Here is a 23191-nt window from a genome sequence, read left to right on the forward strand (position 1 = left end):
AAATTACCGTTTTAACGTATATCAGACGATTCGTTCGCGAGACAAACTCGCGCGATTTTCTACTTCTGCTCGTAGACACACGCGTACATTGATATTAATGTTGCTGTTTCCCTCCTCTGGTTGGTGGATTAATATTAATCGTCGCAGGTCGTACGTAGCCGTGTTTCACGGGTCGGGCGTACCCCGGGAGATCTGTTCCTCCCAAAAACATTCATCCTAGGACGCCCCTTCGAGAGAGGAGTATCTCTGTGCGCGAATGTTCAACGTCCTTGAAAAGTTGACTCGACGTTTTCCACGCGAGGGAGAAAGGATTGGTAGAAGGCCGTCGTTTCAGCCTACGGAACATGGTTTTAAGAAGTCCCTGGTGAAACGGCGATGCACACGCACGCCACCGCTGCTCTCTGTAGTTTACGACCCGAGAAACTAACTACTCGGTAGCACCGCGTATAAATTTTACAGAAACACTCTCGTAAATATCGTTCGGGAACACGTTGATGTTGTTTCGATGGCGTCGATAACGGACCTTTTCCGGCGAATGAAAAGTCGACGTCCGCGTCCGTTCGATCGAAACCTGCCGTTAATGACACGTCATTCGAGCTGAAATACATCGTTGGAATAATTGTAGCGCGAAACGTTCGCGTTGTCGCTATTCGAGGAGCGCGAAGCCAAGATGAATAGGAGGCGACGCGGTTTTCCGGGTGTTGGAAACGAACGATTCGCGTTCGGTCGCGAATTCCGCGAATTTAATGCCGCGACGAGCCATTACGACGAACCATTCGCGAATCTGCGAATGCACGCGACTCGCGATTGCAACCGCTCGACCTTAATTCGTTACTTCGCGAGCACGGCTTTCGTAGCATGTCATTTTCTGACCAATTATCGCGTGGCTTTCGCGGTTTTATTAATTAACGACATCGCTCGCTGCGACGTAGCATGTGAGTGGCCATTCATAGGGAAGCTTGCTACGGGCGAGACTGTCTGTAAAACCGAGCAGTTTGCGGAGGGGAAAAATAAGGAACCAGAAGAAAAGCGAAGAAAAAGAGAAAAAGGAAAATACTCTGGTCGGGGATGGAAAAAACCTAGCGCGAACGAGAAAAATTCGTTCGTGTTCCACTTGCTCGACGATTTTCACGTTTATCCCGAGCAAGGTCCAATTGTACGTTTAACCGAGTTATATAGCGATAAGAGATATTTCGGTGGCTGAATTATCCGTGCGATTATTCCTTCGCGTCTGCCTACCTGGTTGACTGCTGCTCGATTCGTTGCAGCTCTAGGAAGAAATAACGCGGGCGAATTAACTCGTTCGAAACGTTCTCGGTTACACCATGGAACGGATTAACTGGCCGTGGTGCGGTTTGAAAGCCACGTGTAACGCATTAAGCGAGTGAAACGTGAACGTAATTGCATCGTAATTAAACCATTAGCGGGGCTGGGTAAAAAGAATAGAGAATGCAGGACGAAATCAAAATGCGTGGCAGGTTGCGTAGCAGAGGCGCAGAATGATTTCGGGTAAATAAAGCTGTTGCGCTCGCAACCGGCATACGAATACGTCGGGAACATTTTTACTCGCTGGTGAACAAACGAATCAATTTTTTCGACATGCGGCCGATGCCGCCACGCTTTGCATAATCCAGCTGAAGCAGTTGGAAATCTAAATGGCCACCGGCGACACGATTGGTCCTCGATCTCCGGGCTCGGATCCACGAGGGATTAACCCTTTTTTATAAAATTATAAAACGATATTTCGCCAGACATATCGAGCTTTCACAGCCCGACGAACCTGCGCTCGATCGTTTCGGATTTATAAAAATACTTTCTTTTTTCCTCTAGTTCGTTAATCACCGTTTTCCACCGGAATTATGCATCAACGTATTTCGAGTGCACGTTTTTTAACTGAGTGGAAGCTCGGTTGAACTCTTTACGAGGGATACATGTATCGTTAACTGTTTCGGAGAACGCTTTCGATTTTCGTCGGTCAGTCGAGTATGACCGTTGGAACGGATCGATCGTCCGTTTCGTTTTTACCGCCGACCAATTAAATTTGAAGACTCGTGATCGATAGACGAAATATCATAAGAAGTAATAAAGAAATAAAAATATGTATTACGGGGATAGCAATATTTTGACAGAAAATTTTGTACAATATTGCGTTTGAAATTTTGAACAGAATAGTTGCCAAATATTCTCTAAGACAACGTGGAAGATGGTATCCTAGGCAAGGATGAAAACCAAGGGTGGAGGTGTGGCTGTTTAGATCGGCAAACAAGGTAAACCACGCCATTATCGAAGATCGTCACAATATCTGAAGACACTCCCCCGGGATCTCATATTCTTGAAGACGCTTCAAGACAAAAATGTCATGAATTTATGAATTATGAATTAGAACAGTATAAGAACACACGGTAATGGCGTGACTTTAACGATATAGCATTTTTTTTCCTTTCTTATCAGGATTGAACTGTCATGGAGAAGTAGCTAGAATAAGAGAAGCGAGAAATAACACAGTTAACGTAAGGAGTTGTAAGGCATTAATTCTGAATAGTAGGCAAAAGCTTTTCAAATCTTTCTCTGGGAAAATCTGGTAAATATTTTTTCCAATCTTTGTATTTGATTGTACGGACATGTCGCGTTTCCCTTTCACACGATCGAGTGATTGTTTACGCGCGAGAACGCATTTCGCTAGAGAAACGGCGACGCAAACGCGGATCCCTCGTACCTGTTGAAGACTCCAGGTGCACTGGCGTGTAAAGAACGTAGCTGGCGCCGTACAACTCGCTCATCCCTAGGCACCGGCTCGATAATTCAATACACAGGGAAAACCAACGGGGTCCGCTTCGTCTCCTTTCCTTTGGCATGTTGCGCGTGAACGCTTGTTTATGCGGATCCAGCGACGGAACACGGGAAATTGAATAAAGTCGAAGAGAACGGTCTACCGTTCGGATACATCGAGCGGAATGATATATTTGACAAGTTCGCCTATTGCTACGTGAATATTACATGCGCGATAGCGAGCACCGTCTGACCATACACGCGCCGCTTCCACTTCGATCCGACTATCGTTTCTTCCTGTTCTTTCCTTTGCTTCTACTTTGTAGGCGGCTCCTTTTTCTCGTACGCGCGTCTGGTACATCTCTCTTAATCGTTCCTCTTCTTCTCACTTTCACCTTCTCGCTTTATGCGTTCGCCTGTATTTGCATCTCCGGCAATATACATCATACGAGACATCAGATACGACTGGAAACGCTAAACTACCGTTTCTGTGTAATGTGGCACGAATACAAACAGCTCGGGGGAACAACGAGCGAAACCAGAGAGAGAAGAATGTCTTTGGAGTAGCGAATCGAGCGTGTAATAGGAGACATAATTGAGCCGGCGCGGCCTCCGAGTGTTTGCGTCTGACCACTCACGGGAATGCATCACTTGCCTCGTCAATCCTCGATCCAGGTCGAAGTGTTCATTTGAGAAGCGCCAAACGATTCGACGCTTTGCGTGAACTCTCGATATCGGCTACATATGTTCCGTGACGCTTGTCGTAACTTTGTAAATGAAATTTTCTTTGAAGAATCTATTATACAGTGCTAATTGATTCGATGCTTCATTTAGAAATAGAAATATCTATGTTAATTAGATACTTCAACCTGGTTTTCTTTCTATTGGACATATAAAATACAATAGACAAAAAAAGACAATAAAAGACACAAAATTCGTACGTTCAAAGCGGGGTAACACTCTTCAAAGAATAAAAGGAAAAATAATATCGTAAAAAATGTTATCGAGAGCGGCAGCGAAGAGTTATCGGCGATTCAATTGAGTGAGTACGTGTATTAATTTGAAGAATCGGGACTCATCGACCCGCAACAGTATCTTCTTTTTCCTCTTTTCTTAGAAAGTACGCGTGCGCCGTGCATCACGGTGTTCGTTTATGAATATGTAGAGGGTGCTCCACCGGTGGTGGTGGTGGTGGTGGTGGTCAGACACCGGAAAACTCTAGATAGCCAGCGCATGAATATGCTAAGCGCATCGCGGGTTCGAGGGCTAAAGTAATTCTTTTTCTCGCTGCATCGACCCCGGGCGGAGGCCATCCGTCCATGCTGCCAGAGAATGATTTCGCGCCAGCGGACGCTTTTTTTCTCGCAATATATCTCGTCCACTCTTTATCTACTTTCCTTTCACCTGTGACACACTGGCCGTCAGAAGCACCGTCGAATTTCATCTTCCCTATCGGAGAATGTCTTTTTCGTTTTCCATGTCCGTACGTGAAATACATGGCCGCGAATGTCGCGAAAATCAATTGCCCCAAATGGCAGAAACGAACCACGAGAATTCCCAATACGATCGTGCTATCTTTTCCATCTTCGCGTTGTGTTTACTCTGCTTTAAGTATGCTAATTTATTAGATTTATAGGAACACGTATCGCGGCGTCAAGTTCAGGATCAAAGGGTCGTGTGCAAGGCTTGGGATAAAAAAAAAAGGTTGTATCGAGCGGGGCCAAATTCGCGTGACGCGTGGCCGTTAACGCGACCGTGTAATTATCGTTCTAACCAGCGTGCGCGGGCATATTTTTCGCGACGTTTCAGCGAGAGAAGTGAATAATCAAAGACCAGAACCGTCGACAAGGCCTATTTTCGCGATCGGCGCAGCGCTGCGACTCGGTCATTAACGATGCAAGATTTAACGCGACGCGACTCGGCTCGCCCCGAGGTGAGTGATTTTTTACAAGGTCGCGATTCCCGTGTCGTTTCTCGGACGGAGGAAAAGAAAATGGAAAAAGGAGGAGGAGAGATAAAACAACCGCTGATAATAATATCTCGGTGGCGTGACGGTCAACCATAAAAACCGGCGCGTAATTGTTGTCGTCGCTGGTAATTGCACGTATTTCTGCAATACGGACCGCTTTCCTGGCTGACTTCCCCTTTCTCTCTTTCACGTTCTCACTCTGTCCCTCCGCTAAGGCCAATCTGACGATCGATGTGCTAAAATCCGAGATAAAGCTCCAACTTTCCCTTCGCTCGTAATTTTCGGTTTTCATATCGAGGAACGGGCTTCGTGACGAGCTGCCGTAACGAAGGAAACTGCGCGATATTAATGTCCAGGTTTGCCGATAGTTTTCGGCGAAACGGGAACGTATTCCGGGAGAAAACGTTGTTTTGAAATTATTCTGCGCTTACTATTGTCCACCCCATCCCATATGGGATTAACGGTCCACTAAAATCCGTGTTTCATGGGTCTCGTAAAAGTTATCGTTGCGAATTCTCCACCAAAGAGCAACAGATCGGGTCAAACCGATCGGTCGATATCGCGTACCTCGAATGACTTTGATGTCATCAACACGACGGTGGTAAGATCTTGTCGGGAGTGAAGTATTTTACGATGTCTGATGATGAACTGTCCTCCTACGTTGTTGATTCTCCTTGCCAGCCGTTGGGTTTCGTCTGTCCATCGTGCCTTTCTGGCTGGGCTTTTCCCGGGGCTTTTTACCTGACCTCGGAGTCATTAGTTTTACAGCTCGAGGAGGACACGTAATTCGGAATCTCCTAAAGAAGGGAATGGGTCTGTCCGTGCCATAAATTAACGGCCACTCAAAACTCCGAACAGTTATAGTCGCTAATGCGTTTTCTTCGAGCGTTAGAAAGAGGATAGCAACGACGATTAATCCGAGTCGATAAGGAGGGAAAAACATGGTTGGGAGGAACGAGACGTAGATCGTCAGGGATATCAACGATCTTTAATCCTCGTGTATGATTCGAGACTTAATCCTCGCTCGTAGACGGCAATCGTCGCGTCTTCGCCATCGAGATTTATTGCCCTGTGGCTTCAGGCAGACGCGAGAAATTTACATTCCCGGGTATACGGCGTACGTCTTGGCTCACGACTGTTTGAAGCTGTAGCCAAACGTCGGATCGTCTGCCCGACTACTTTGCTCGACTCGACTCGTCGAAATTACCAGGGATTACGATAGCTGGCCAGTTGCGTTTTCAAACGCGATGAAGAATTGCCTCGCGACGATCAATCACGCGTTCTCCGGTAATTTCTATCGTATCGGATTAACAACTTATCATTGGCGAATAAAGGAATACACTCGATGGTTGTATCCATTGAGACGAGAAGATAGAACTTACAAAAGATTTCGGGAAACGACGAGCCTTGATCTCGACGACAATGTGCCTACGTCTTTGCGACGTCGTCTTGCGACATTAAACCTTGGCTCGCGGTTACGTTTATCGGGAGATGCGTTTCTCGTCTGACTGGTCGTTGACGACGATCACAAGCGACGAGGGAATAAAGATAGAAAAGAGTCAGGGTCAGGGCAACGCCGAGTCCCGTTTTGATTATTTTCCGAGGCACGACGAAAAATTTCACCGTGGAACGACCGACAGGAGTCTTAATGGACCTCCTGGTGCGCGCCATTATGCTCAAAGGATGAAAGGGTCCTTCAAAGGATCCTTGGCTCCACTTTCATTTGCATTCGGGATTGGAAGAGGCCAGCCTCTCTGCCGGTTGCTTCGTCGGGCTAGACGATTATCCCGGCCGCGGCCGACGGTCCCGGTCTCGTAATGAAAAATTGGGTCAGCGGGGTTAGGGATGAGGAGTAAAAATGACAACGATAACGGAGGAAATAAGCGACTAGGATCGGAGGGAGAGAGAGAGAGATAGAGGGAGAGAAGAAAAGATTCGACGGGGGGTGACTTCTCGGTGGAACGAAGTGGCCCGAAATTAGTTTACCTTTGGAAAGCAATTTCTTCCTTTTTCTTAGCTCGTGGCGTGCCTCGCTTCGCTTCCTGTCGGACGTAAAGGCTATTTTTCCCGTTGCGGGGCCGTCGATTCCTCGGAAAGATTGCCGCGGAAACGAAAATAATAAAGGAACTACGCACGATCGAAGAGCAATATCTGCTAACGTTCCGAGTAATATCGGCCACGATTGTTCCCGGTTCGTCGTCTACCTTTTCGATCCCGTTTGTTTTCCGTGTACACCCCTGTGGCTTTAGAAAGGATCTCCTGTCTGTAAATCCTATTTACTTTCTCGACTTTTCGAGGTAGAAAAGTTGCGAACAGAGAATCGATGTTTCTTCGAATAAGTTGAGGCAGAAGTTTCGGTACTGTTATTTAGCTTGGTAATGGCTCGGAGAAGAGCGAACGTATCGATGCGATTCGATTGTCAATATCACGAAGGTTGCAGAAAGCTCACGAGGATCGAACCGGTAATATCTTATCGAATTTCGACGCAGATGCAACTTTATCGAATCATCGATCTTCTTCTCCTTTTCTGCTTGACGGAGCAACTCGCTCTCTTATCACGTCCCGTTTCGATCTTCGCCATCGACATCTCGGTGAAAAATCGTCCGGTCACCACACGGAACTTTCCTTTCCGCTTGTAAAATCTGTTTACAGATTTCAGACCTTTGGGACATAATTTCTGACAATTTCTCGCCGGATTAATCCACATAAATCAGTCAGAGTTTCGAGTTTTTCCGATTCGACTGGCGGCTTGAAGAAGCAGGGAGAGAATGATAGAAAGGGAATTGATGACACGCATAATTCATGACCCTAGTCAAGCTGCTTTGCTCGTATTTGGATTGGCATAATCCGGCGGCTTAACGTTCGAACCACTGGAGCAGACATTTATCTCGCGCCCAAACTCGGGATTATCGCCGAATAACCTTTTTCCGGACGCGTAAGCAGCCGTAGGTGGCGGATTAATTACAACCAAACACCTTCTTCGCTGTGATAACAACCTACGGAATCGGATCAATCCCTCTGCTCGATTTCTCTGCTTAAATTCCACGGCTCGACTTTTCATTCCGCCAACGTCCTCGAAATCTCCTCCTCTCGATGCCTCGGCAATTAAATCAAAGGGGAAATTCGTTCGAAACTTTCCTTCACTCGGTTTCAAAGAGTTTCCCTTCCCACTGGACGGAGCGTCACAGAGCAGCGCAGAAGGGTGGAACAGGTAGGGGCCGGTAAGCGAGTGCAGCTAAGTAAACCGCGCGTTTCAAGCTGTTCCTTTTCACGTCGCTAGACACCGCGATATTATAACATGTACACCCGCCATTATACAGCCATTACTACGCTACACCATTGTGTAGAAGCTGTGTCACGCTAAAGTAGCGTGTGGCACGCTTCTGCCGTACCTATCGCTGCTTGACTGACAACCCTAACCGAGCCGCTGGTCACCCCTTCGGAACCCCCTCAAACCTTCTGGCTACTAGCTGCGCCAGCGAGACAATCGCGGAGGTATTGCGTTACCAGGTTCGTTGGCGCGACATCATAATCCCCCGGTAAATCGTGAAATTCCACGACAACCGCGAGATGAGTGACGCACCGACCAATAAGGAAACTTGCAGCTGATGCTTCGTTAGCGCATGAACCACGAGAGATTTTTAATCGGCAGGTTATTTGAGAATTTCAGTAAGCAGCGAGAATGCCGAAGAGGAAAGCGAAGAAAAGGTGGATAAAGAACCGCACGAGGTGTAAACGAAGGGTTGCTGCAGCATGAAAGGGGACGTTTTTGCTCGCCTGTAACTGTGATAGTCAATTTATCATGTATGCTTCTTTATTACACGTTGGAGTAGTAGCTAACCCTCGGGAATGAAAATCCGGCTGGTAGCATTCTGTGTCTCGGAATTACGTCGTTTCAGCGAGTCCTGCTGCTCGACGAGAAAGAGGAAGGTTCGCTGGGTCGGTGGATTGCGTCCTCGTCTCAGGAAAATCACATTTGTCGGCGGCCGCGCCCCTGACGAAGGGCGTCGGCCCACCCCTGACCCATTTTGCGACGCAAATTTCATTCGAATAGCCCGAAGCTCTCCGCGTTACGAATTCCTCCGCTCTCCTCGACTTTCACTCACAGATGTTCGCCTCCAGGCCGAGTATTTAGATACCTCTATGCGTCTAGCTGGAACAGATAACCGGTCCCTTAAGGCAGAGATGGCTTCCAAGGTTTCATACACGGTCGTCTAAATTTCGAGTTGTCGAATCAAAGGTCTCTAACCGGCTAGTTCTCGTTATCAAACGCTTTATCTTTGCGTTCGAGAACGCGTAATAACGGGCTCGACGTTCGACCATAAGTCGAGCCGAGTTGGATGTGGCGAAGTTTCGCGACTGGTAAATCAGAAACTTGCAGCTCCCGACATCCCGCTACCTGGATATTTAGACTAATTATTATCAAACTATAACTGCGCGCTCGAGCGTAAGAAGTTGCCGCAACTATCTTCCTGTTTCTCGTCATTCCAGCGAATTTATAAGTGTTTACCTGACTAAAGGACGTCGGCATCTCTTGGTTCCTGATTAAACGTATACTTAAAAGCGTAGCTAGACTCATCCAACATCTTCTATTTGATCGAGGTTGATTTAAATCGGTCAAACAAGGAGATAGGATAAAATTTACAATAAGAAATCATTATCTTTGCATAGGTTGAAAAAATGAATTTACGTCGCTGACCTATCGACCTGATTTTTGTTTGATATTTCGAAAGCGCGCCGTTTCAACAGCGCGCCGTGTCGTATAGTTTTTCGAATAATTAATCCGCACGGGCCGATGAAAAATCCAAACTACGATCGAAGTGGCATAAATGCACCGCTGCATTATCGCAGGTCTCGTGTGATGGAAAAAAGCTGGTGCCGGGAATTTGATTACAGGCAGGAAATCGTTAACACGTCGGAAATCGATTACGTCCGCGCTGGGTACGTTGACGTGGCTCCTCTTTAAACAATGCCACGCTCCAGAACGGCGTCCCGTTAATCATGTTTTTCACAATCCATCCCTGGACGAAGCTCCGGGATATGCTGCGAAATAATAATATCTGAATGTATTTTCGAACAACTCGCGTTGGATTCGACGCGAATAAATTTCAAAAAGAAAACACACAGCCGGTGTTCCGAGTATCTCGACACTGGATTTTATCTGTTGGATTAAAAAACCGAAGAGCACGTAAAGTAAAATTCGCTCGTACGGTGGCAGTGTAGAAACTTTTCTGTGGATTAACCTCTTTCGTTGGTTCGGGGAAAGCAAGCATATCGAGGAAGTTCCTTATCAAGCGTGTCGGATAAAGTCGTTATACGAGACAGAGAGGCATTAATAGCCGAAATCGATCGACGAGCGGCTCGCCTCGGGCCACGTTCGTCGATGACGTTACTACCGTTTTAACGAAGGGGTTGCCCGCCATCAAGGAATCGCGTTTTCCCTGCAGACGATGATTATTTAGATTATCTTGCGCGATCGTCGTGTAATCTCCGTGTAGCAAGAAGGAGAGATACAGAGAGAGAGAGAGAGATGGAAAGAGAGAGAGATAGAGATAGAGACAGAGAGAGATAGGCAGACATACAGAGACAGAGGGACAGAGATAGAGAGAGAGAGAGAGAGAGAGAGAGAGAGAAGCTGCGTCTCGCAATCGCTTTGATGACATTCGCCTTCGAAGTTCGAATCCCCCTAGGGCTGCGTTTCGCCTCTCTTATAACGGGGCGATGCCGGCTCTTGTCGCGATTAAAAGCCAAAGCGCAGTTCGATTAATTCCGGTTATTTGCGTCGAGTCGATCGGCTGGAACGTTGGATGGTTTATTTGTCTCTCCCTTGCTGTTGCCTGTCTGTTTCATCCGCGTGTACCTAAGAATTGTTTCGAGTCTTTTACGCGTCAACTACACAGGCGACCTCGAGCATTTTCGTGACTCGTTCTTTTCCGAATCAACCTACAATGCACGTTTCACGGAGAACTGGAGAATCTCTCATGGTCTGTCTGTTCGTCATCGAAGCTGTGTGTTCGATGATCCTTGACCAAAGAAGAATACGCTATCGATGCGTTTCAAGAGACCCGATCGCGACACTCGAGTGATTTCTTTTGACGTGACAAACGATCGAACGCTGTGAAATGATGTCGCCAGACACGAGAGACTCGCGAGACAGCAAAACGCAAATTTGCACCGAAGTTCAGAGGAAATGTCACGATTGCGCGACAAGAGCAAGATCGTAAATTGGCGGATAATGCTCGCTGCTGCCATAAAACATTCCTATACTTTAACGTCCGTCCGGAAAACGACAGCGTAGCCGGTGTATGAGGCTGGCCGCGACTCATTCCCGTTTGGACGTTGAGAAATTAACGGCGACCTTCCGGCTCGGGCCCGTTTCCGGCGGCAGCGTCGCGGGCCTCGGTTAAAAGCGAGAAACTGCATCGAATCAACGCCTCCGACCACCGGACGGAACCGGCCACCCTCCGACCTCGCCGATAGAGACAATCACGATGATATCTTCTTTATTGCACCCACGTGTACGTTGCAAAGAAACAGCGTGGAACACCGAGAATCGCGAACCGCGGCGTCAACTTTAATCAGCATACGATTTACGCGGGTAATCCGTGGCGACCGAGCAGAAAACTCGAACAAAGGGGCGAAGGTTGTTGCACCGGCCTTGGAAGGCAGTGGATGCGAGATAAAGGCAAGAGTTATAGCGATAGTGGCAGGGAGCCGTGAAATTTAGAGAATCGGTGAATAGAAACGGACAAGTTGGCAGCGTGCCTAGGCACGGCCCAGCAGGGATCATTAGGGTAAGATTGAAGACTACAATGGAGTAAATTGTGAAGACGTACGAGGACGTCGGACGAAGACACTATTTATTAGTATTTATGCGAGTGTAGCGTCGCGTTGTCTTTGATTATCCAACAAAGAATCGTGGCTGCAATTTGAGATGTCGTGTTAGCAACGGACAGCATTGCTCTTGGTCCGGTGCATTTACATTTACATTCCGACTTTTTATTCGGAAAATGTTATTCGAGTAGTTTTCGTGGTGGCTACGGAGAGGTCAAAAGTTGTTTTCGGAACCGATGGTCCACGGGACCAATTAATTCGTGTAAATTTCGTGTGTCCCGTGTAGAGAGGACGCGGCGAATCGGTGGCGGCTAACTTCGGTCCCTTTAAAGTTTTCCCGATCGTTGGAGCGAGCGCCGATTTAGCTGGAATTCTCTTGGTGTTTTATCGACGGATACGAAAAAGGTCCGGCAAGAGAAATCTACCGTTCACGTGGGCCATTCTTGCACACGACGGACAAACAGGATGGAAGGAGAACAGAAATGTATCCGCGTTGGCGGCTCGAGAACACGATTCCTGGAGTCGTTCGTGCGGAACAGATATCCAGCACCAAAATCAGCCTCGTTACGAGATATATGTGCACGTGGGTCAAAGGGAAGAAGAGAATGGAAGAGGGAGGCAAGGAGACAGGAAGACAAAGTGAATCGCGCGAGTAACATGCAAAACGGGAGATGAAAAGGAAAAAAAGGAAGAACCCAGAAGAATAGGAGGAGGAGGAGGTAATCGATATGCAGAGTTTTCTCAATAAGACTGGAAAGGAACTATTTTATTTCCGGTCGTTCGATCGCTAGCACTCGGTCTTCTCACGGTAAACTACTACGTACTGAGACGTCCGGCGTTCGTGGAAAAGGAAAAGGTATCCAGAGGAGTTGAGAAACGAACGGCGAGCAGAGAAAGAAAACGCGCGCCTATTTCCCATGTAGTTCGGTGTCCTGAACCGAGGCCGTTCCGTATGCAAAAGATAGAACGTGCGCCGCAATCGGAACGAAATCTCGAAACGCAATTTCCTGAACGGCCGACCAAACGGATGCAGCATCGCCTGTCCGCTGTATCACCGATGTAACATCGATCTTCGAGCTACGAACGCAGTTTTAATGAGCGCGTCCATGCATCCACTTCCCGCCGCTGTTGTTTCATTTTCAGTGTCTCGTCACGATACACTCGATCGAAGATGGACGTTTCTTTCTCATGCGGCACGCAGTGTATCACTTTCTGGACACTTCCGTCGCGTTACGTAACAATTATCCAACAAGTATTGCGGCGTAGCACGAAACTCGAATAGAGTGGTTCAAAGTGAGATTAGTCTCTCGAGACAGCTATGTAATTTGCCACTCGTAAGTCTGAAATCGATACCGTCTCTAACCGACGTCGAATCAACGTCGATCATTTAAACCTTCGAATCAGATCGACGATATCGGAAGCGAGCCTACGAACGGTGGCACGAAGCGTTACGCGTCTGGTCTTATCAAAGTTCATCAACCCGGTGTTGTATTAGTTTCTCCCAGACTGCTTTAAACGCCAAGAGAAGCAGCATGGTGGTTCATTGAACCAGGTCGGTTAATGTGGGTCGTCGTAATTCTAGACCCGACGTCTATTTTCCGGGCCGAAGCTGTCCATCAGATAATTCTGATGAGGCTATTGTTCGCCCGGAAGAAGATTTCATTCGTTACGTAACATTAACCTATTTCAGCGGATCCGCTGGACGTTTTCCTACAGAGGGACGATCTATTTTTGTCCAACTACTCTTTACTACGTTTACGACGGATCAACGATCCTATAAACGCTATTAATAGATTCGACAACTTCTCTTTTATCGCGAACATCGTTTTAAGCAACGGCTCGATTTTTTTGCTTGCAGGTGAAAGTTATGCTAAAAGTGTCACCCGGAGAAGGCGGTAGCTTTTTCAACGCGGACAAGAGGAAGAAACAGGTGACGCTGGTCGACCCAACGGCTGGACAATCCTCTTCGGCGGACGATCGAAGGCCGACCGTGGCAGCACCGAAAATGTTTGCCTTCGATGCGATATTTACCGAGGAGGACTCTCAGGTACACTCGATGATTTCCATTCGACTACCCCTTTCTTCCATTCCCTTTGCGAGTCCCCAATAATTCAGAAACAGCGATTTTTATCGTGCTGTTCCCCTCGATTGCCTCTCGAACTCCTTTAGAAAATGTAGAATTCCATGGCACGGGGTCTTTCCTCTATCGCGAGCGGGAAGAATCGTTTTTCCACGCGTGTTGGGGACTGGCACCGGACTCTTTCGAGCGACGCTGCGAAGATAAATATGGAAAGAGAGGAATTCTGGAGGAAATTAAGGGCGAGAGCAAGCGCGCGAGACGCGGAGAAATCTGAACGTTGAAACGTCTACGTGGTACGTCGTCGAGTCGCACTCATCCTAGAGACGCAGGAGACGTTCCTGCCGGGCGCATAACTAAACTAATTTCCCGACCTCGAAACTCCACCTCCCGGCAGGAAAATTCAACCTCGCCGATCTCTCTTCGTCCCTCGAACCCTCGGGCGGGCGTTGCTTCTTGCTCGTGACTTCTCGTTCTTCGGGAAGCGCGAGGAGATCCGATCTAACTCCGATAGTCGTGATTATTTTCGAATTTGCGCGTTTCAAGCTGCCTTTCACCCGCGAGCTTTCTTCCTTATCCCCACTCCTCTCGTCTTCCTCTTTCGTGAAACGATATCCCTGAGCGCATACAAAATCCTACCAATCACGGAGCACTGGTAAATCATCGTTTCCTCCGCAACGTTTTCCCCATTTCTCGACAATCCTGGTTCCAGATAAATGGAAAAACAGCATCAGATCGATCAGCGTCTCCCGTCGAGCAGTGCCGAAGACGACGAGGTAGATCGATCCTTTTTCCTATCCCTCGCACGCTTACCGCGACGAATTTTATTGCCGTGGCATTGATGAACGACATCGCCACGGCGAACGTCATCGGGGAGCGCGGCGGGCGTTATAATATCGCGGGATGCATGCATGCCGGGTAGCCCGGACGTGTATATACGTGCACCGAGATATTTCGATGCTCTCCAGGGACATTATCGAGCGTCGGATTCAAATGAACCCGGAGCTACTCGGTTTTCCCGGCGACTCCCCTCGCCATCCGAGAATCTCTCTCGGTTTCTCTTCCGCGGCACCCTCTCTGTCTCACTCCGTGGCTGCTGCCAGTCCTCTCCAGGGACTAGCCTGCCCTTCGTTCCCCGCCTGTAGCGCGTTCCTCTGGCTCTTTGACGCCACTCACACCCCTATCCGCCACTGTTTAGAAGAACCATGCAAAGCAATCGATTGATTCGATCAAATGTCCACGTCGCGACGATTGTCATCCAAAGTTACAATGGCTCTTCGTTCCCTCTTTTATGCCTTTCCCTTTTTTATCTTCTTTTTCCGTCCCTTTCCTGTTTTCCTTTTGATTCTTTCGGTTGTCCATCGTGTGCGTCGTGGTGGTGTTCCTCCGAACGAGCGCGTTCTTTCGGACAGAGGCCAAACCTCGAAGTCGAATTGTGGCCGAAGGGGGAGAGTCACGGAGAGAAAACTTGTAGAGAGAATGCGTGCCCTCGTCCTAGGGGACGGTTCGTCCTTTTCGACAACCAGCCGACGAGCACGGGGCCGTGTGAATATTTCAGGACCGACCGATTCGGACTCCAAAGTGGTTCATCTTTAACTAGTATCTCTCTCGTCCCTTCCATCTTTTTCGATTGCCTGTTGCGATTGGTCGACGATGGTAGTTTAAGATAATTCTCTTTACGTCTTCCGATAGAACGAGATTTCAAACGATTTTAAACAATTTCAAACGTATAATCCAGTGTATTCGTATTCGTATGGCGTAATCAGCAAAGGTGGATTTTTTTCTTCGGTCTGTTCGAACGAATTCGATTGGTATCCTGGTTGATTGACAAGCACCTCGTTAGCGTGTTGTAATTGGTCGACAACGCGACCGCCTTCAAAAACGAGGATTTCGCCGGCTGGAATTACACACACGGGAAATGTAATCCAGCCTCGTCCGCAATTCCCGTCGACCGATAATCTTCGACCAGCGGATACCTTTGCTGTCTGCGTCCGCAAATACGTGAACCGCGAATGCCCGACCGCTGTGTGGAAATGTGTCCCAATATGACGCGCAAACAGACCGCGCTAGCTTGATTATGGGTCAGTCGTAAATTAACATCGTCGATAGAAGCCATTGGTCGTTTAATGGCACCTCTGCGCCGTTTCATACGGACCCGGAACGCGTGAAATCTGCTCTGCACGGATCTGCTCTGCTCTTTAATGCATTGCGAATTCGTACAGTATTTATCTTAAAAGTAATTTTGCCTGGAAAAGAATCGTCGCTTGACACGAATTTGACATATACTCTGTAGCGTTCTGTAAATGTCAGCCCGGGTTCAAAGTTTTCTAAAAGAGTGAACGTTGTTGAACTTCCGTCTGCGCGAAGCGAAAGAAACGTGGAAAAAGGGGAGAGGAAAGTTCTTGGCAGGCTGATATCGCTACAAGGAAACGCGAAAGAAAACCGCATTACTTGGACTAAGCGTGGAATCGTCGATAAATTCGTAATATCCTTCGCTGTCAGAGCCATTCATTCTCGCGAGTTGCGGCCATTACCTAAGAAGAATAGACACGTACAGGTTGCCACCGCAGGAGTAGTTTCACGCTCGCTGTAAGTTTATTTCCGCGGAACTGGCACCGAGGAAAAAGACGCCAAAGAAAGCACGATGCTACGAAGGGAAATGTCTTTGAAGTTCCAATTTGTTCGATGCCCGTGCTGCTGCGTGGCTTGGTTTGAGGCGTTGTTACCCGAACACAGTTGAGTGGTGCCGCTTACGGAGCCGGCAATTTGCCAAGTACGATACTCGAAACTTCCGAATTCGGTTACATTCACGATGCAAACATTCTGCACCGCGTAATTTTTCCGAGAAAATTGCATTTGGAATTGCTTAGAGGATAGAGGGTAGGTGCTGAAATTTTAAATTCCATCCTTCTTCTTTCGTACGGTTCACTTTTTACCACCATGGATAACCGACACGGAACAACGACGCGATTCGATTAACGAACAGATCGCAGGTTTCCGTGACACAAAGCCGCTTCCATACACGTTCTCGACGATCCTCGAGCTCACACTCGTCCGATGACGGAATAATCTTCGAGGCGCGAAATAAACCTCGTACAAGCTTGGTCAGGATACTTATCCGTCAACAGAGGCTGAAGCGAAATGCTGTCGATCTCAGGTGTCTCGACAACGTCTAGGAAAAGGACGCGAAGTGTGCTAGACCCTGAGCATGCTCACGGATCCGTTCGGTGTGCAAATGAAACCTGGCCAAATTAATTGAACATCCATCTCAATTACGGGGCTCCGTAGGTGAATACGCCGGGGCTAGACGCGTTCCCGTTCGAGATCTTACGCTTGTGTACACTGCATATATTGCCGCTGGCCGCCGACAATTCTATCCCCGCGGACGATCTGCTAGGACAATGCATCCTGGACAGAATAATTCACTGAAGCCATTATGGTCGGTGCAGGACAAGGGCTTTATTATTGACTTACGACTAATAGTCACGCTGTGGATTACGCGCGTGTGTACGGTTTGGTACGCGCTTGCGTACTTTCTCCGTCTCTACAAGCAACGGCGTATTCCCTTCTCTCGCGGCACGGTTCGATCTATTGCTCATTTCCCAGCGAATGCTAATCGAACGGGCCCCGCTGAAACGCCTGGAAATTCACGGTACGTAGCTTCTCGTTCTCCTCGGTGGGTTTCCGAGTGTCCCGACGAAAATGGATCGGTTGCGCGTCCTCCTTCCATTCTCTCTGCTCCACGTAGACGGGATTAGCCGTTCGAAGCGTATCGACGCCGGATTCTTATTAAATCGTCGAGTCGAAGGCCGACGAATTCTTATTAAGAGGAAAGAATCCGCCGATACCTTTGCGCCGCTCCTCTCTAATTTGCCGCCTGGTTTCGATTATGGAGATTACCGAAAAATTATGCTCCACCCTGCTCCTATTCGCCGCGAAATTAAAGCGGGGCAGGGTTTGCGGTTCAATCGTTCCTGGGGATGGATCGTCTGTGTTTTTACCTTTCCACGGGAATAAACGTAGTTCGGATTATAGGGAATAAAGTGCACGTATTTTTAACGAATGCAGTTTAATCTACGCAGTGTTATTTCGTATATTTATCGTCGTTTATGACACCGTACGCTTCACCACCGTTTCAAACGTATAAATCGCTCGACGAACCAATAAATTCGTGCCGCGCGCTTCCTCTTGGTTAATCGGTTTTTTCTTTTTCTATTTTTTTTTATTTTTTTTTTTTTCTTTATATACGGCTGATCGATCCACAAAGCAAATGCATCGCGTTTCATCAGAATTCGTTGGCCGCGTCATAGTCAGACTCGCCATTATTCCTACACTCGCAACAGCCACTATGTTGCACCCGTGCGTTGATCAGGCATTCTGTCTGTCTCGTGTCCCTCTTTGAAAACGTATCGCCGTGTAATCGATGCGCACTTTGGACAACGTTAGAAAAACCTAGTCGATCCCGGATCCTGTCCGGGAGTGGATGAATAAGCAGCCCTCGAATAGGGGTTGATAGCGACGTTCTAACGGTAGAGTCATGCTAATCTGTAAACCAATCATACGGGCCCGTGGAACGGATCCACCCCAATTGGCCGCATCTATATTCCTTGTTCTGCCTCGTGTCCGGATCCGTCCGACCGGATCTTCGCATAGTCTGTCCGAACGATGCATTTCCATATTACAGTAAGATTAATTCGGGCCACGAGCTGGCTTTCCGAAACCCCTGATGAAGTTTGGCAGGTGTCTGACACGCGTCAGCCGTCCCAAAAGCGAGACGTCACTCTCCCGGAGATCGTGGATTTCGGTCAGCTACGTGCTGCCCGATTCGTGGTTTCGTTCGTGCGTTCTTCCATCTCGAAATCGTTAGGAAAAAAGTAATTTTTCCCTGTTTATACGGAACGATTTTTCAAACAGTCCCGACGAAACTCTGTTAATTATTTTTAACAATTACTGTTCCAAGCGGTTCGGAAACTCGCGGTGAGAAGAGGAGAACGAGCTAGGCCGGCTAGCGGGGCCGGAAGAGAACTGGAAACGAAACGCGGATAGGGTTACTAACGATTTCGATTCTGCATCGGTCAAACCGAGCGTTGGATTTTCCGAATGCTTTTTTGATCCCACCAGTCACCGCACACGCCTCGCTGTTGGGGTAGCGTGGTTGCTTTTCGAACAAGCTGACGCGAGCCTGCTGTCTCGCTCACTTTTCAGGCGTCAATGACGCCAATCTCCCGTGTAAATCGCGACATATTTCACCGACTACCGAGGTCGCTCGCGCGTCTCCATATCTGCTCGCACCCTCCCTTCCACGTTTCCGCTTTGACAAACTCGTGATCGGCCTTACCGCGACGCTTCGAATACGCGTCGGATAAAAAGTTCTTTGGTCGTTATCCCGGGGGTTAACGCGTCACGCGGAATATCTCGACGAAGTCGACGAGTTGAAAATACCGTGTTGAGCTGCTATACTTTAGAAGGAAAGGGCAGCAAGAACCGATCATCGTCGCGAGCGCGCTCTCTCGATCTCTCTCGTGCGAGCGATTCCTCGCGACGTTGCTGAAATAGTTGTCACTCGTGAACGCACTTTGATCGCTGGAACGTCCAATATTCCACGAGAGTGTCGAGCATATCGGTGAATCGATCCGCGTCGAATATTTCCGGCGACGATCGGCCAGCTCGATCGAATCGGAATTTATTTATAAGCGAGTAAGTCGCCGAACGAACCACGGTGCGGTGAACAAAAACCGGATGTCACGCATATGGCGACGCAATTTTCGGAATTATCGGCTCGTGAACGAGCGCGAGCGTTCCGCGCGTACATGCACGATCGGCGCACGCATCGTCGCTCGTAGACACGACGAAACGAGAGCGAAAACTACCCTCTCGGGTCTGTTTGTTTTTGATATGGTTTTCATCGAACGATCCAGCGATGTTGCACGCGCCAGCTGCGTCTACATGCAAATGGTAAACCGCCTACTTTCCTCGAATGGTGCAGGTAATGGTCTCTACAATATACAGAGATCGTAAAATCGGCCGAGTGTCAGCCGATCGTGTATGATTCGAGTATACGGTATCACGTAATTGTATACGTAATTTCGTAGTTACGTTTCATTCTATCTATAACACACGTAAATTCTAGACATCCCGTACACTCTAGGAAGATCGTATCTTTCGAGCAAATTCAGGTTTTCGTAGAAACTTCGCTTTTTCTTTGATTCTGCAATTATATTTGACACATTTTCATGTTATCTCATCTGTTTTGCAATTGTTAGAATTATTGTTTCAAGTATCTTTTCTATGGACTGTAACTATCTAGATGGCCAGTTTTCATCGACATGGCGACGCAATCAACAAACGTGATTTTCGTAACGTTCACACAATTAACCGATAGTAATTGCACTGACGGATGTTATGCCAGGGACATCGTTGGCAGCTACATCATACGCTGATTCAACGCGATTTTCCGCTACGTAAACTAACTTCATCAATGTCTATGCCAATGACCGTATCGACAAACTTCATCTCATACGAATTACAACGCGTTTCCGCTCGTTTCGTATACTTTCTTCGTTAAATGCAAAAAAAGCTTTCGTAAGATCCTAGGTTCGATACTCTCGACAAGAGTAAACCAAGTTCGACGAATCGGCCACGCGTTTTAAAAGAAACTCTAACGAATCCACGAAAGTGCCAGGGTTTAAGAAAATGGAAGCGGCTGCGACACCTGTTTCGTTCACCCCGACACACTAACGGCGTTCGAGGCATCTGGAAACTTGCGAATTAAGAGATTCGCGGAGGGGGGGTCATTCGATTATTTCCAGCCATTAAAAGGGTCCCGCGTTTCTTCACGGCGACACCCCATTGCAAACGGAACTCCTTTTTCCCGTAGCGTCTTTTCGAACTTTCTTACACGAGTTTTACATTTCGCCAAGAAGGGTGAATTTGGAGAGAAAGAGAGGAACAAACAGCAAGAAGGGAAAGGAATGGGAACGAAGGAAAGAGAAGCGTAACTGGAAGTTGCTCCTCGGCGAAGAAGAAGTCTGTCTTGGACCACGAGCATCGACGACCCCCTTTCTTCTCCCCTTTCGACCCTTCCCGGTTTCATTGGTATTCCACGCGGCAGCACCAATATTGCGTTACTAGAACGCGTCCTGCAAGTGGAATAGACGCGACGCAGGCCACCACGACACTGGCTAACGTCGCTTGTAAGTCACACCATGATGCCTTCTACTCCCTTTTAATTTACACTCGCCGAAATTAATGTTCGCTTCGTCCTCTTCGCGATAGAGACGCTCGGCTTCTTGCTCGATTTCTTTCAATCGCTGGTCCGGGTATCCACCTCGGAAGGGAAAGCTTCTTTAAGAAAGAGAAAATTCTTGTCGCGGAGTTGTTGGTAACGTTTCTTGTACAAATTTCAGTTCGTTTTCTTAAGCGTTCCCTGGGTAGTCGGTAAAGCTCGCCTGCTTTTTCCGTGGATGGGACATTTTCATGGGAATTTTTTACGGGGTGGCTGGGATCGTCGTAAGCTTTAAAAGTCTCCGAGGAAAGGATCCTCGATGGCAAGACGTTTCAGAGATGGCTGGCAAAGAGCTACGTAACGACGAGTTTGCGATTGTAATTACAGGATATTTTCTTTAAACGTGTATATTTGAAGTTTAACCGATTAATAAATTCTTCTGCAATGCCTCGGTGTTCATGACGAGTAGAACGAGCGAGTGACGTAGCATCGAGAAAGGATTGAAATTCAACGCATTATCAAGCGTACGAGTAACGGCCGCGGAGGGGATGTTTTCCACGCGGTACAACGTCGGGCCAACCCTTCGTTCCTCTCAATTCCGTGCGGGATCGCGGAATCAAGTGTTTGAGATTATGACGGAGGCTTCGGTCACGTATTTCATTAACTGTGATGCCGTCGGTTCCGCTAGGCAGCCGAGGCGCGTAGGGAGAGAGAGAGAGAGAGTGGCGGATCTCTCGAGGGTGCAGGTAGCCGCGAAATATGTTTGCTTTGCGTTACATCCCCCTGGGATGATCCCGTTATAATTATGAATGTCCTTGTTGTCCCGCAGACCTCTTCTTCGCCTCTTTCCACTTCTTCTTCCCCTCTCCATTAATCTCGTCGAGGATTTCGACGCTTTCGCGTTATCGTCTTTTTTAGATAGGCGAATGATTCTCGCGATTTTGAAGCGGATAAGTCGTGGATCGCGTTTCCATCGATCGGAATCGTTTTCCCGTCGCGCTTGCAATCGACGAGTATCGAGGAGATTCGTTCTTTTTAGAACGGGCGTACTTTGAAACGAGCAACGACAGATTGGAATTACCATATTGGAGGAGGGACTGGACTTCTTATTTCCGTTTCCTTTAGAGCAGAGGCAGGAAAAAACGCAGCCTGAAGGGTTTCCTCTATCCAAATCGCTCGCTCCATCTTCCGTGCAGTTCTCCTCTCGCGTTGTCCCCTTGCAAAACTATCTCTACCATTCTCCTTCTTACCTTCTCTTTCTCTCTTCTTTCTTCGCTCGCTCAAACTCTGCTCTCGCCACCGAGCTTTCATCTCCCCCTGTTCCATCTCGGGCCTCGAGATTCATCCGATTCTCGTCCACGAAGATTTCAATCTTGTTTGGTCGAGGTATCGACACGTTCTCATCTTCCTCTCGATATTCCCAGCAACCTGCTCCCCTTCCCTTCGTTTTCTCTCTTGCTCACATCCTTCCTACTTTTTGTCCCGTTCCACTCTCTCTCTCTCTCTCTCTCTCTCTCTCTCTGACCACCCTTTCTGGCCGCGAAACGTTTACTAACCCTTGCGAGAGTAAAAGAGAAGATGGTCGATGTCTATATCGATCGGTCAGGACGAATCGAGTGCAGGCTCGAAGGAAATTCCCGGTTGCTTCCGCAGGAAATTCGCGAAACGCCTGGGTCGAGAGACCCTTCATAGATTCGTAGCCTCTTTTCCCATTTTTCTCTCCTTTTCTCTTTTTTTTTTTTTTTTTTTTTTTTTTTGTTGGTAAGGACCCTCCGCTAGTCTCGCTAGCAGCACCGAGATGATCTCACGACCGCTCGCAAATCTATGTAACGAGAAACGGACGCAGTCTGGCGAAAGATGGAACGCGAGCTAAAAATCTGGCCGTTGACGCGCTCTTTCTCGGCGCCGGAAAAGACTTTCCCAGTCTATGAATATATTAAAAGCAAACAAAGCCGCTCCTCCCGTAATCCTCGCGTCCTCGTCTCTCTAGAAGCACCGTCTTCGCTCAGCGGACGTAACGCTCGTCCCGTTTATTAAACCGTCCCGCAAACGGTTTCTTAAGCACTTTAAGTTAAGCTTCGTCGTTACCCTCGAAAGACCTGGTTGGTGTCTCGTCCGACGAAAGGAGAGGAAGACGATAGCGGACCTCCATCACGACGAGGAACAATTAAAATCGCGTCCATCGTGCTTGAAAGTGCCTCGCCTGTAGTTATTAAATAACCTAACTCGAAGCTAACTTTGGATAATCAAATTGATATCAATTATCGTCATGCAAATAAAACGAAAACACTCTTTCAAACTTGGAACGTTAATTTGA

The 23191-nt window shown here is 47.9% G+C and overlaps 1 protein-coding gene across 4 annotated transcripts in view; it reads left to right on the forward strand.

Annotated features, from left to right (window-relative positions):
- Window positions 1-23191, forward strand: part of LOC126867998 (uncharacterized) — a 258493-nt gene that overhangs the window by 213945 nt on the left and 21357 nt on the right. For all 4 annotated transcript variants that reach the window (XR_007690507.1, XM_050623115.1, XM_050623114.1 and 1 more), the window contains exon 7: window positions 13431-13619. Coding sequence is in view for 3 of the 4 variants with exons in the window: in XM_050623115.1 (XP_050479072.1) it covers window positions 13431-13619 (189 nt within the window). In the remaining variant the exon portion in view is untranslated. The remainder of the gene's footprint in view (window positions 1-13430; window positions 13620-23191) is intronic.

The sequence above is a fragment of the Bombus huntii genome, chromosome 7, assembly GCF_024542735.1.
Source record: "Bombus huntii isolate Logan2020A chromosome 7, iyBomHunt1.1, whole genome shotgun sequence".
NCBI classification, from domain to species: Eukaryota; Metazoa; Arthropoda; class Insecta; order Hymenoptera; family Apidae; genus Bombus; species Bombus huntii.